The sequence below is a fragment of the Stylophora pistillata genome, chromosome 10 (assembly GCF_964205215.1).
Source record: "Stylophora pistillata chromosome 10, jaStyPist1.2, whole genome shotgun sequence".
Classification (NCBI taxonomy): domain Eukaryota; kingdom Metazoa; phylum Cnidaria; class Anthozoa; order Scleractinia; family Pocilloporidae; genus Stylophora; species Stylophora pistillata.
In genome coordinates, this window is record NC_142528.1 from 17,489,476 (window position 1) to 17,504,834 (window position 15,359).

General features: G+C 37.2%; 2 protein-coding genes, 1 long non-coding RNA gene and 2 pseudogenes across 3 annotated transcripts; 2 read left to right on the forward strand and 3 right to left on the reverse strand.

The window, feature by feature from the left end:
- Positions 1 to 261: 261 nt before the first annotated feature.
- Positions 262 to 1,632, reverse strand: LOC148722053 (uncharacterized). Its single transcript, XR_015992143.1, has 3 exons — positions 807 to 1,632; positions 552 to 605; positions 262 to 333 (listed from the first exon to the last, which is right to left on the reverse strand). It is a non-coding gene; the product is annotated as an uncharacterized LOC148722053 (long non-coding RNA).
- Positions 1,633 to 2,473: 841 nt separating this feature from the next.
- LOC148722054 (uncharacterized) lies at positions 2,474 to 8,322 on the forward strand (annotated as a pseudogene).
- Positions 3,409 to 6,244, forward strand: LOC111322587 (putative nuclease HARBI1). Its single transcript, XM_088737129.1, is given in 6 exon segments — positions 3,409 to 4,135; positions 4,679 to 4,738; positions 5,194 to 5,306; positions 5,447 to 5,470; positions 5,472 to 5,611; positions 5,866 to 6,244. Coding segments are annotated over 6 exon segments (1,146 nt in total). The 5' UTR covers positions 3,409 to 3,681; the 3' UTR covers positions 6,221 to 6,244.
- On the reverse strand, positions 6,429 to 7,927 carry LOC111322588 (uncharacterized). Its single transcript, XM_088737128.1, has one exon. It carries the CDS (start codon positions 7,205 to 7,207, stop codon positions 6,638 to 6,640), a length of 570 nt encoding a protein of 189 aa, XP_088593254.1. The 5' UTR covers positions 7,208 to 7,927; the 3' UTR covers positions 6,429 to 6,637.
- A 756-nt stretch (positions 8,323 to 9,078) lies between the features above and the next one.
- LOC111322589 (uncharacterized) lies at positions 9,079 to 9,933 on the reverse strand (annotated as a pseudogene).
- Positions 9,934 to 15,359: the final 5,426 nt, after the last annotated feature.

A 15,359-nucleotide genomic window follows, 5' to 3' on the forward strand; every position in this document is an offset into this window, starting at 1 on the left:
GGCATCAAGCCAGTAGCGGGTGGATGGAAGTCATACAGAATTTTCCAACACCTGAAAATGTTACTCAGTTGCACACATTCCTGGGAATGGTGAACCATTATTGTTTCATGTCAAATCCAAATATCATTCCAGCTCGAGAACCACTATACAAATTGTCTAGACATGGTTAATGGCATGGTGATATCTGTTATGTGGATTAGGAAACTGTACATGATGGTGTAGAGTACAATAATACGAACAATTAAGCAGAATGTTACCTGTTTAATGGTAGTTTGCTTCACTGTTGGTGGAAGCTGATACTTCATTAATGTTTTCAAGATTTGATGCGGCAAACTAATACAAAAGAAATCACTGATAAAGAGTATATCAGAAGGGAAAAAATTATATTTAAGGTGGGTGTAAAAATTTCACAATCTGGTGTATGAATATTGTTTGGTCTAGTGTGAGGAATGTGGAATTTTTGCAGGTAACTATCAATGACAAGTACCGTTTTCGATTTTGTTGTAATTGTGGTTGAATTTCATAGTTAACTACATTTAGTGGACACTTACTCCTTTGCAAACCTCCAACATTTGTTGTACAAACAATTGGTCTTGTCTTGAGGTCTGTGAAACACAAAGGATAGCGTGCGAGTGAAATCATGTGATTCATACCTGTTTATTTTATTTTTTCAATGAAGTAGTGTATGAATTGGATAATAGTGGCACAATTCAGTTTTCAAATTTAAGTTTCTATGATATGTTACTATTATTTAGCTTGATTGGTAATTTTCAATTATAGGAATAACTAACAGAATTTTTAGTTACCAAGGCTGATGGTTCAGCATAATGATTGCTGATCCATTCTAGTTGGACATTCACTTTTGACAAGCTTTGTATCATTGATACCATTGTGTGTTTAATCTTTTGGAACTGACGAGCTACAATGTAAATGAAATTTTGAGTTATGTGCTTTTAGCTATATATGTGATTATTGAGAAACAAGTATCACATAGTTTTGGAGAAAATTAAAGGAATGATTATGATGTATAGGGTATTTTTTCGTAGTCAATGAACAAAGTATTTTTATTACCTTTTGACTCCAGTAAACTTCCAGATAAGAAAAATAAGTAACTTCTCTCTAAACCATCTATAGATCATGCAAGAAGCAGGTAATGGGAATACTCAAACTTATCTGGCAGATGTTGTCAGTTGTTTTCATCCAATACTAAATTTGTGTAATTTAGTTACAAGGAAATATATAGTAGCTAGAGTGTTTCTTTTAGATCTTTAGAGTCAAACTCAAGAATACATTTTAACTTCAGTTTTGAAGAGGAAGTTAAGTAAAATATTGAAATGTGTATGACTTGTGGATAGAATATCTTAGTTTGTTGTCATACAATAGTCAGTAACCTATGAGTTCTAAGATGTTTTGGATTTACTGACATAATTTTCATGTAGTCAGTGTCCTATCATGTAGAAGATATATTTAACATGTTGATGAATTTACTCACCTTCTTGGGAACCAGTGTGACGCCTGTGACATATTGCATCTAAAAATGTTAGTACAGAAATGTTTGACATTTAGAGTTGATACAGTAATTATTGAGAATATCACTCTTAGTGTAGATAGACTGAACTGCCTTGAAACAGTAGTATTATTTGTATACAAGGAGAATTTAGTATTGAATGGTATTAAATGCAATGATATTCTTGCGTTGCAAACACCTCAAAGATCTTTCAGTAGCATGTTCTGTAAAAAATCAAAGGAAATATCAATCATAGGATAACTGGTTGATGGCATACAAAATTTTCCAATTTGACATTGTAACTTGCTAGGTCTATGTTACCCAAAGTTGTGGTGGGAAGGTAGGTGTTAATTTGATGGGTACTTACCTTTATTGTTTCTTCTTCTGTTTTCTGGTTCTTTGGAATGGAAATATGTAGTCAGTAATAAAGCAATTGACAACTATATTTGAAAGACATTACATTATGCATTTGTGATAATTAGCAATGTGTTTTGAGAACTTGTGCTTTTCTTTTAAGTCACACAAGTGATGGGGGGATTTTAAGGTGTTGAATTTATTTGAGCATTACCTGGGTTGTGATGTTGAACATGCTGGCGCATAACATTCACCACAGATGAACTATTTGGTCTGCTGATCGAACTCCACCAATTCACATTCTGCAACGTACTCTGTAAGAAAGTTATAGAGATATATAATCAGCAGTGGTATGAAGTTAAAGTTCCTGCATCTAATTATTATTATTGTTCATTAAAGTTGTTGTTGCAGGTGCATTATTAGGGAGCTTAAAATACAGACGTTTTGGGGGCGACGGTGATGTGACAACCCAGGTAGACTGGGTCAGAGGTTGCCGTTTTCGTGCCATAATTTAAGTTGTTAAGATTCTGATGACGGCCGGCCTCTGCGACTTCTGCAACTTCGTCGACTTTATTTGTTGCACTTTATAAATTAAGGCTTTTTTGTCGTAGCATGGCTAAGTTTGAAGAATTCCGCCATCTCCTCATCCTTTACTATGACGCTAATCTTATTAGCGATGAAGAGTTCTTGGTTTTGTATGAAATGTTTCCTTCTAAAAACCCCAATTTTCCATATGACAAGTATAGTCGCTTTGCCTTGGATAACATGAGTGAAGCTGAGTGCAAAGCAGAATTCAGGTTTGACAAGAAGGATCTTCCAGTTCTTGCTGAAGCCTTGCAGATTCCACCATCCTTCAAACTAAGCCAAGAAGCATAGTAGATGGAATGGAACGCCTCTGTATGCTTTTACGACGGCTTGCTTACCCATGCAGATTTGGTGATATGGTGCCTCGTTTTGGCAGTCCAGTACCCATTCTAAGCATGGCCACAAATCATGTCATTGATTTTCTTTACAATACCCACGGACATCGCCTAACTCGATGGAACAATGCACTGCTAAACCCACCTGCACTGGAAATTTATGCTCGATTAGTTCACGACAAAGGGGCTGCACTTCAGAATTGTTTTGGTTTTGTTGATGGGACTGTGCGCCCCATTGCCAGACCTGATCAGCATCAGAGAGTGATGTCCAATGGACATAAACGCATTCACGCCATAAAATTTCAGTCTCTCGTCTTGCCAAATGGGTTGATCACATATCTTTACGGCCCTGTAAGTAACTGTTGTTTATCAATACACAGATCTTGTAATCTGAAAAGCAAAGCTAGAGGGTAAATATAGTTATAAACATAGTTTTTAAATGGCAGCATTTCCTTAATTTTCTGATATAGGGTAAGTATTGCAATTAACATTTAGAAAACAAATTGTAGGGCAGGGCCATCAACTTTCATATTTTTGGCTTGTCACGCAATCTTTTTTTAATCCAAGCGTGACGAAAAGCAAGAATGTCTGAGCTTGCAGTTATCTCTGAACTTACATTAATGCTCTAGTATCTTTTTAGAGGGAAAGAGACATGATGCTGGAATGCTGGCAGAATCTGGTATGCTTACCATTTACATTAAACCATCCAGTTGGAGAATTCCCTGTCAATGGTAATGCATTTCCCTCCCGGATAGAACAGGGTAAGCGGGTTGTGAACCTTCAAGAGCGATCCGAACGGAAATGTGAGCCTCCACTAAGGGCTTTAAGCGGTTGACTTCCTTTGTTACTATGGTAACATCCTTGCACACAATCTAGCAACCAGTTGAGGAGGTAAACAAAATGGCGCAACAAGGCATTTTGTTTGCCATATTGGATGAATTAGACGTTTCTGACCTTTTGGATTACGAAGATGACGTTTTTATCCTATCCGTGGCCTCAACGTATATGAGACGAAGTCTAAACCGTATAGAAGGCTACTTTGAAGTCACAGTTCCGTCCTATTTTGGTGATGAGTTTAAAAACCACTTTCGTTTAACTCGTAACAGTTTTGAGTTACTCACGCGAGAAATTTTAGCGTCCGGTGTCATTAATGCAGGAAACCCATTTGGCAGGGCCCCTATCCCGACAGAAAAACAACTTTTAGTTTATTTGTGGATGATGGCAAACGGCAGTGAAACAACGCGACAAGTGGCAGATCGATTCAACATCACGATGAGCAGTTGCGGCAGAGTCCTGCAAAGAGTTAACTCTGCTGTTTTGTTGATGCGCCAGCGCTACATAAAATGGCCAAATGGTGAGAAAATTTTTTTATACTTTACATAAACATATTAAGTTTGGAAGATGGCAACAAAAATCACGTATTTGTATAGTTAATGTATTCATTCGAAGCAGTTTAGAAAAAAAATCGATCGCAGTAAAGAACTTTTAATTGCTATGTATGTGTATTCCCTCGTTTTCTTGCGATCGCTTCCCTTTTCTTCGGTCACGAGTAATTTAGGAATTCATATTCTTTTTAAACTAACGTAAATGTTTTCAGTCTTTTGAAGTGATACTAGCAAGAGACAAGCTTTTGTGCTTGCCAATGAAGTGGCTTGGGGAAGTTTATACTTCTCATATCATCCACACGCCGTAATTGACAAACTGTGTGTTCGCTTGTTTTGTTTTTGTTTTTTTTAAGAAATTTGATTTGAAAATCTTTCAAGAAATTTGATTAAAACACAACAAGTGCAGAAAACATATAGCGTTGTATTTTCTTCAATGTTACAGAAATCATAAAATCAGATATAGAGATCGTATGGCATATAACTTGAAATGGCAATTATTGTGTGGTTTTCAGTGAATGAAATGCGAGAGATTGCCCAAAATTTTGAGGATGGAGGGATGCCAGGAACAATAGGTAATGAATTTTATTGCTGCCCAGTGCTTTTATCGTGACAGGCATGTTATAATCGCAAACTTTAAAAGTTATTTTCGTTTGGTTTGAAGCCACCTATCAGTACAGTTTCTCATGTTATTTTCAGATCATACAAACATGGAATTTTAAATTTTTTAGAGTTAAAATTTTCGAAATACTATCAAGGGAACAGTAACACTCGCAAAAAAAATGTGCAGGCAAATGTAACTTCAAGAAAAACAGTCAGACATTCTGTTGAACTTAATTTTAAATTCACTAATCATAAAAGAAAAGTTGAATATACGAGGATTTACTTACCCGTAATGATAAAGTCCACTCTAGATATGTTTATTATCTCAAAAATAAATTAATCGGTTACTTTCATTGTGTAAATAAAACTACCAAAGAGAGCAAAATAGAAAAAAAAGACAATAGTTTCATTGTTGGTCAGTATTAAGGTGCAGTGGATGGAACATTCATAAAGATCAAGGCACCTACTGTGGATCGAGAATCTTTCAACTGTAGAAAGAAGTTTTACGCTCTGCAGTTGCAGGTGAAATTTTTTTTAATAGTCTGACATAGATGAAAAATATAAACTAATATTATTTCTGTGGGATACTATTCATTAATGAGTGTTGTAAAATTTGCATAAATATATAAAACATAATAAAATAAATAAAGATAATTTGCAAATTTCCCATGCCTTCACAGATTGTGTGCGACAACAACATGGTGCCTAACAGATGTCTTGGCAGGCTGGCCTGGCTCGGTACATGACTCGAGAGTCTTGAGAAATTCAGAACTGTTTGCAACTTCAGCAAACAAATTTCCCTGTGATTATCATCTAATAGGTGATGGAGGATACCCACTTTTGAGGTATGTTTTCAGATGAATAGTGTTTGATATCAATATTGTCTCCGTAGTTAAAAAAAAAAACAAAAATTTTTTTCAATTTAATTGAGCATCAAAATTGGCCATGTAATTGATTTTTAATAACCATCATGACTTCTTTGGTTTAAGATTTTTAATGCTCTTGTCTGATTTGGTCATAGTTGACAGAAATTGAAATAAATATGAATGAATGAAGGTTACACATTTTTAACAATATGCACCTCTTAATATTGTTACAGATGGTTGATGACACCTTTTCGTAATAATGGCCACCTACTGGCAAATCAGATAAGGTTCAACAATGTTCTGTCATCATGCAGACAAATAGTGGAACGTTCAATATCTCTTTTGAAAGGGAGGTGGAGAAAGCTGAGCCACCTAAATCACTCAAGTGTGAAGCTGATGACAGAGATAATCATGGGAGCTTGTGTCCTGCACAACTTCGCTCTTGTTCATGATGACTTTGACGAAAGCTACTTTCTTGATGATGGCAATGATGATGATGATGATGATTGTAGTGGTTGTGATAGTTTCCCTCGAAACAGACCAGCAGAACAAAAGCGTCAACATTTACTAAATCTGATTGCTGGTTGACCTTATTCATTGCAACTGAGGATGTATGTTTTGTAAAATAATTAACCTTTTAAAACTTTACTCAGTCGAAGGATAAATTTTTGTCGCTGTCAATCACATTAGGAGACTTCCAATGAGACACCCTCCTTTGATGGGGGGGGGGGGAGGCTGCAGTTAAGAAGTGGAATGTCTCAATAACAAATAAACAAACTGAGTAAGATGCAAGTAAGTAATTTGTAGTTTTGAGAAACTTCATGTTTAATAAAGCTAACCAGCTGTATTACAAATAGACAAACCAGGCAAGAAGTTTCCAACTATCAAGTGATAGACAGTGGAATACTTTCATAACAAATGAGGGCCAACAGAATTATCTTCAATGTTCAAAAATGGCCATCAATAAATCAATGTGCATAAATGTTGTGTATGATGCCAGTTACTTTACTTGTTTGAAGTTTTCATAACCTCCAGAAGATTTGACCTGAAAGCTTTTTTTTCCTCATTTATCTCCTGTAAAAGTTTTAGTTTTTTGTTTTCAACCTCTTCTTTTTTACCTTGACATTCCCTGAGAAATTCAAGCATTTCGGACGCTGAGGATCTGCTTCTTCGTTTCTTTGAGGGGCGTTTGGAAGGAGTCTTCTTCTTTTTGTCGGGTGGAGCACATGAATTTTCGCCGTCTTCAGACGAGCTCTCTCCATGATCAGAAATGACTGTAGAAGAAGATGATTCCAGAGTGAAAGTTGGGTTGACACTACTTTGTCCACCAATACAATCTTCCATTTGTGCATAATATTTCCACGTACGTGTACCATTTCCGCTCTTGTTGTTGTGATCAACAATCTCCTTTTGTTTAGCCTCTAATTTCGCCCATTTCCTTAGGCACTGGATACCAGACACTTTTAAATCTGACTTTCCATTGAAGTCGGCGGCGATCTTTTCAAAAACTTCTTTTTTTGTACTTTTTCCATTACCAAAGGACGATTTGTTTTCCTTCCAGCAACATATCAGCATTTGCACGTGGCGGTCCTCCCATCTGTCTAGATTTTCTGCTTTTAACAGAAGGTGACAAAGCGTTTAATTTAGAGACCGATAGGGCGTAAGATTAATCTCAAACTTATATTAAGTTAAGCTCAAGTGGAAACCATCCATAATACAAAGCCCACAAAAAGCTTATGAGCTTATATCGTAAGCACAAGCTTAAGTAATTTAGACTTGCTTTAAACGACTTGTAATAAATTAAACAAAGTTTGTTTTGCCGCTCGAAACAATGTTGATGCAAGCCTATAAGGTTGTGCTTCACTATGCGTACTTTATGAACCCTGTTTATGAAATGAAGACAGACCACCGTCGATCCACAAGCTACAATCTGCCGTCGACACGTCGACTTTGCCAAATTTAAAAAAAACTACGGTTTGAGAGAATCCGGGAAAATGCAGTTTACAGCGGGAAAACATCTATTCACGTAAACAAACCACCTTTTTTCGGTAAAATAAACTAAAAATGTAATTTTCACCTACCTTCGCTTTTATCTTTAGCCGCCATTTTGTTTTGACTGCTCAAAAAACAATCAAACCCAAATGAATACTGTCAAATGGTACGCTCGCTGACCGGGAAAACCGAAAAGGGCGGGAAAAGTGGATCGCCTCAAACGACCACCCACTTTTTTCGGAATGTTCCGAACAGAATGGTGCGTACCATTTGATTTTCCACCTGGAATTTCCGGTTTTTCAATGTAAATGGTAAGCACCCCTGGACTCCTACGAGACTTAGAGCAAAAGCCATTTTCCACCACTGGCCAACCTATGTGTATATATGGAGATTCTGCTTACCCTCTTCGAGTGAACCTCCAAGGACCATTCCAAGGAGCAGCTATCACTCCCCAGATGGAGATGTTCAATTTTTCTATGAGCTCTGTCCGCGTGTTAGTGGAATGGCTGTTTGGTGATATTTTAAACTATTTCAAATTCCTTGATTTTAAAAAGAATCTAAAAATTGGCCTTAGTAGTATTGGTAAAACATATGTTGTATGTGCACTCCTACGAAATGCTCTAACACGTCTCTATGATAATAAGACCTCAGATTTTTTTGAACTTGACCCTCCAAGCCTCCAGGATTACTTTAGATGAATTAAAAAAATCCAGATGACAACAAATATGAAAAGAAAATATATGATTACTATGGTATCAATAGTAAAACTAACTGATATCGAAAAAATCATTTTCAGTTAGAGCTTGTGTTTGCCCACTGAATCTTAACAAAGAAAAAGCATGAAATGTTAAAATTAAGAACAATTCGTTGGCAACAACTCAAGTAAATCACAGAAACTGTGGCTTCAACAATTGTTTTTTTCTGTTGTCTAATATGCTTTTTACTTATATGGATTTGATTGAATCCATTGATAAAGTAGATAGAGCAATAATTTTATTTAATATATGGGCTGTACTGTCAAAGATATACAATCTCAAGTGTTACATTTAACAAGGAGTGAGGTATTGCAATTAATATTCACTTTCAAATTTCTGTGTCCATTTAAAACGAATTATTTTACAGTGTTGCACCCCTGAAAATCAAAATTAGCCCCTTTGCATGGGTCAATTATAAGACCAAACTCAACCTAAAAATATGTGCACACATGCTGACCTCAGTAAGATAATTGGACACCCTTGCCGCTCTTTCTGTGTGACAGTGTCATTTTATGGTGGCTTGAAAATTAACAAAGGAGAGAAAGAGAAAGGAAAGAGTTGCAGCTTACAATCCAGTAAGACTGTCCAATGCCAATACAACATAACTTATCTTGTTTCAATTTTCCAACTACAGTCCCCAAAGTTGGCAGTTATTTTAAAAATTTGCTTTCATAATTGGAATTGGAACCATGACAATGTCTATGAATTCTTACATGACATTAAAACACTTTTTAACAACAGCTTGCACATGAGAAATGGAATAAAAAAACACAATAAGGAATTTTGTAACAGTACTAATAAGTGCCAACACTGAGCAACTGTTAGTGATTTTCCTTGGGACCTCTCAATAAGGCTTAGAAGAACCTGTGATTGCTGTTGCTGCTGGTTTAACATTGACTGCATAAATTGCAGTTGTTGGGTTTCCTTTCTTTGCTGCTGCTTCTGCTGATCTTCTTGCTGTTGCTGAATCATCCTTAACATTTCCTGCTGCATTGTTGTCTGCTGGGGAACCTCTCTTCCCTTCTTGTTTTTTTATTTCAATTTCTTCCCTCCACAAGGCCATCTCTTGTTCTGCTTTCTTTTCCAAGAATCCAATAGCATCACCAGTACTTTTTCTTTTTTTCTTTCTTGAATTTACTTCATCACTTTCCTCAACTCGGTTTTTACTTTGTCCCATTGTCTCCATTGCCTTCAGCCTCATTTCCTCAGCTTTTGCTCTCTCTTGTTGAGCATTTTGCTTTTTGTCTCCAATCAAGGGCTTATTTTTTGCTTCTTCTTCTTTTTCAGACAGCTCCTCCAGCAGAGTGTCTATTTCTTGCACCTCTGGACTAATACCACTTGCTTTTTCTTCCTCCCTATTCTTGTTTTTGAATTTGGCCCAAAGAAGATTGAGCCTATCTCGCAATGACTGTTTGTTAACAATGAATTTTGGATGTGAGAGGCTGTTGAGTCTTGCAGCAATCTCATCCCACACCTTTCCTCTCTCTGGGCTACCCTTTCTTGTTTCATACAGGTCAGATGCTCTGACTTCCCTTAAAAAAATGTGTCATGCATGTTTGTCCATTCCATTGTGCTGAAAAAAAAGGAGTCGGAGTTAGAATTAATTTGGAAACAAGAATTAAAGACACTTAACATAGAGCTACATTGTGATCAGAAGATCAATGTCCTATGGCTTTAATATCGTATAACTTGAAATAGGAGAGATGTACAAACAGCAACAGCTTGTTCTAATATCAATTGGAGTCGTTAGAAGAACTCAGTTCTACCGAGTTATCACAGTTAGACACCTTCAGAGATACTCAACTTACGGGAGCTCCTACACTACCGAAGAAGCCAGCCTTTAACTACATAAGGAAAGTTGGATACGATAAGAACTTTATTTAAGTATATGACGTTTCAGTCCAAGACTACGCACTAAGCTAAGAAAATCTCCATAGATCTGAGGTGTACGTTTTCGAGGTGCATCTACGAATTGATAAAGGGAATGGCAGCAAGCAAAAATTCCCTTTTATGCTAAGAATTTAAGTACTGTACACGTACGTGCCCAAAACTTACCTCGACGATTTTGATTTAGCAGTTGCTTTGGTCATTTTAACCTAAAGAGAAAACAAAAGGTCTCTTGAGTTGGCCGAGACATCGTGTGATGATTTGTGCGAAATGTGATAATACAAATAATATAATCATTTTAATACAGGTGACAAAATTGGCAGTATATTAACAAAAACAAACAAGATGAACTCACGTTTTCACCACAACGGCACACTTGCTGATCTCACGTCGCTGACGTGAGGGCGACGGCGGGGCCGCATGCACAGTCAATCTCGCCCCAATGTTAATCGGTCTCCATGTCGCCGTCGCCCCAAAAACATCTGTATCTTAAGCTCCCTATTATGGATAAAACACCGTTTGCAAGAAACTCTATAACAAGTTTTGGAAAGTTTTAGTCAGTGATAAATGTAATTGATAGGAGTTCATTGTCAAGGAAATGATTGAGGAAAAATATCAATTGCAGAGTAATAGGTTGATTGAATGCAGAGGGCAATGTTGTTTATGTCTTGTAATAATGTGGACATTAACCTGTGTTGGTTGCTGGTGTTGCATATCTTGGATGATGTTCTATACATACAAAATTAAAGAAGTATGTAGTCAGTAAGGGTGTAATTGATAAGTATATTTGTAGCATATTACATAGTGCATCTGATTATTACTTAAATAATTTGCAGCATATTTCGAGAATTTGTGCTTTTCTTTTGAGGAGTTGTAGTAGGGTTGAGGGGAATCTTAGAATGTTGAATTAATTTGAGCATTGTTCCTTGTGTTGTTTTGAATTTGTTGGTGCATGAGCATGCACAAATCAGCATTTGCAAGAACCTCTGTAAGAAAGTATTAAAAATATTTGATCAGTGACAATGTAATTGATATGAATTCATAGTCAAGAAGATGATTGAAGTATTGAAAGAAAAATGTCAATCACAGGGTATTTAGTTGATTAAATACAGAGTTCTCCAAATTGCCATTCAAAATCACTGGCCCTACAGTATGTTATTGGAGGTGGGTGGGTGGGAATGATTAAGTCCTTAATGATGAGTTACTCTATGTGTTGTCTGTTTCATTCAGACGTATTGGTTGATTGAATACAAAGTTCTCCAAAGTAACACCGCAAGTTACCATCCCTAGGGTGCTGGAGGGACAAGAGGGTTGGAAATGCTCAAGTCTTGAAATGATGAACACATTACCTTCTTTGTTTGCTCTTTGCTCGAAAGATGCAACATATTCTGTAAAAAATAATAGGAATATGTTGTCAATGATGTTACTATCAAACATAATTGTGGTGCATTTATTTATATAATAATTCACAACATATTTTAAGAAGTTTTGCTTTAATTCTTGTGATTTGTGCAAGGATGGAAGAGGTTTTCCAAGTGTTGAATGTTTTCACATTACCTCTTTGGTGGTCGTCAACTTGTTGAAAATTCAACAGGGTTGTTAAGTTAACGAGATATTCTGTAATAAGGTGTTAGAAGTATTAATCAATGATAATGTAATTGAAATTGATTCAATGCCAAGGAAATGATTGAAAAGATTTCGGAACAATAAGGATTATAGGTTAATTTTGTAAATTATCACCCATATCAAGAAAAGTGGCTCAAAATTGATAACAATAGGCTTTGTTAGACAGGCGAAAAATGACCCTATATGGCCATTTTTGAACAATAGCGCAACAGCTTCAGAACACACGAGGGATTTTTGGAAGCCTCCGATTAGCGTACGAGCGGGAAATTTAAACGCTCGGAAGGACTAGACTTTAGTTTAGAACTATGACGACTTTAGTTTAGAACTATGACAGTTTCTGGAGAAAGATTTATATGTGGAGAGGTGGTCTGAATGAGACACAACATATTTTGAATTCTCGATGCATGCATTGCCACATTAGCGGTCAATTTTTTCCAGGGGTAGACCATTGAGAGTTGACTCATCGAGACAAATTTGCGCTACCCACTTCCCCGAAGCAGCTAAATCAGCGTTGAATTTTCCCTTGGGGTACTGCGGTGACAATTTATCGGTCGTGTGCAAATATGCGCTACCTCCTCTTCCAAAATAGCTAAATTGTGATGGCAAAAATTTTTTGCGATTCGTCAAACTTTTTTGCGTCGCTTCCGCCTAGGTCCCTCAGCGCTACAAAGAACAAAAGGACTATTGTTTACTACTTTAATGTATGAAGTTGAGCCGGAACAGTAGACCATTTCTTGATACGCCCTAAATTGTGCAAGGAAGGGAGAGAATGTTGAGGTGTTGAATTGAGCAGCATATTACTTGTGTTATTTCTTTTGTTTGCTTCACTCTGATAAGTTATTGGATACTCTGTAAGAAAATAAGAATCCATTACAAGATTATACTTAAGAAAGAAAATAAAGGGTTTTTGTTTAAAGGTTTTGAGTTTTGGTGGTCTTCGTTTTTGGTAGAACCTATGGTGGGCTAGGACAAAACACTGACCCCCCACTGACCCTGTCGCGTTTCATATATTAATAAACCTCCAACATTCAATAACAGAAACAGAATATGTTTAATCCAGCACTTGTCAAGCAAGCACGAGGTCCTACTGGTGTTGTTATGTCGAAAACCCGAGACCTGGTGACTAAGCTGTCACGTGCACAGTATGTCACGCTACATCTCCCTCCCTTATGTTCACTACACAAAAAGAAGAAAACAAAAAGAAAAAAGGAAAACAATACTAAACGAGCAGGTTTTAGTCAAAACTGTGGCCCCCAAAATATTTTTCTCACCTTGCCTTACACATGTTAAATTTTTCACAAATTTTTCACCACTTCGCCTGTTCCTGTTCGTAAGTCTGGCCAAGCCTTTACTGTCATCGGCCCTTGTAACTTTGGCTTATAAATACAGGCGTTTAGTCACACTTGTAAAACTCCCTGAAGAAGTCTACGACAGTTAGACGAAACGCGTAAGAAAATACAAGAAGTTTTACAACTACTGTTCACAGAAGTGCTGCTCACCGGTCTATAATTAAAAAAATTTAAAAACATTAAAAAAATTGTTAAAAAAAAATTTAAAAAAATTATTAAAAAAAAAAAATTAAAAAAAAAGAACCGAGAACCAATTACAAACTTAAACATTGCGACCTCAGTATACTACAGAATAACTGTTCATGTGTGGAGTTCATGTAAAATCTCCGAAACATGGAAAGGGTTCAGATAAAACTAACTAGAAGTAAGTGTACTTCTAGTTACTTCTAACTAGAAGTAACTACAACTAAATAACTAACTAGAGTCAGTGTTCCTTTAGCAAAGTTCATATTCCTCAAGCCAGGCTGGTGGATGTCTAATTCTACCTGAGCGTCATGATTTTGGGCTGGGCGGAGTTTCCCCGTCTCTTTCCGGTCCAGCTAGTGCTGGAAATGAGTCGGTTTCGTCCACTGGATTCAGGCTGCTTGCATGGCTTTTAGCCGGAGTCTGCTCTGGGATGACTCCTTCTGTGTAGTTCTGAGGCGGCTGCTCTGGCGTCGGTTTCTTGGAAAGCAATGTCCTTCAACTTCAACCTCATACGAGCATCGGCCAAAGGAACGGATGCAGCGCCCCAAACTCCATTTCTGTTCACCTGGCAACCTCATACGCATGGCGTCCCCAACCTGCAGAGGAGCAAGGCTCTTTGTCCCTCTGTTGTATTGCCTACATTGCAATCGCTTGTTTGCCGCTAGGGTCTTCGCTGTTGCCCCTGGATCTCCACATGGCTTAAGGAGTTTTGCAGATGTCGGCAGTAACGTGCGGGTGCGTCTACCCATTAACCTTTGCACTGGAGAGGTGTCAAATCCCTCACTAGGGGTATTGCACCAATCTAGTATTGCGAACAATGGATCTTTCCCGTCTTCTCTTACTTTCAGTAACAGCCTCTTACAGGTTTTCACTAGTAGTATAGTGGGCCTTGATAGCACTATTACATATTCATATATTCATAAGTAATTATTCATACCGTGTAGGTGTACGAGGGGTTATTAGGGTTAGGGTTAGGGTTAGGGTTAAAATATTTAAAACATAGCGGTTATCTTTAAAAACAAAAGAATCCAAGATGGCGGCGGGATTAAGTACCAAAAAATTGAATGGACCCTATATTACGCGTTTGGGTATCGTGGGTTATTTTTGGTAACCGAATAAGTCTGTAAGCAAAAGAGGTATTTATAAGAATCCCAAAAGGTTTTCGTACACGTGTGGTATCGATTATAAATAAGCAAGGAATAGTTTTTATTGTCATGCTAAATACAAGGTGCAAATTAAGAGTTCATAATAGCAGCTAAATGTTCTGGAAATGGTTCAGGCTTGTCATCTTTCTTAATGTCTTCTGTCTTTTTAGGTGCCACAAACACTTTATCCTCATCGCTGCTGCTTTGTTCATCTGCTAATTTTTTTCTGTAGAGCTGTTCACAATGTTGCGTGTAAGTGAGGAAAGCTTTCATGACATCTGCCTACAGTTTAAACAGTTGTTCATCTTCGTCATCTTCTACTTGTATAGGTTCGTGAGCCTGTATGTACTGGTTCTCATGCCTCTGCATTCGACAGTAGTCATCATACTCTGCATTTTGCTCTATGATGCGTAGTAAATCATCTAAAGCAACTCCACACCATCTAGGGTTGTCATCCAAATTTTCAAACATGCTGCTGTTTGTGCTGAGATGAGGTAAAATGTGTGAGTAAAGTCTTTTAATATAAACTTGACAGGTGTCAATCATCGATCTTGCTCGTCATCAGAACTATTGTACTCAGTGCTGTAGCCAGAGGAATCTCTGGGGGGGAGGTTTGTCTTCACAATAACGTACAAAGTCCAAGTAAGCCGTCATCACACCGTTGTAGACTTTGTTGAATTGTTTCTCGTCATCACTGATTCCGTAAAAATCATACAGCATGGAATGATGGATGCGGGATTTGATTTTGTCCAAATCATCCATCTTGGTTCGTTCGTCTACACAAGAC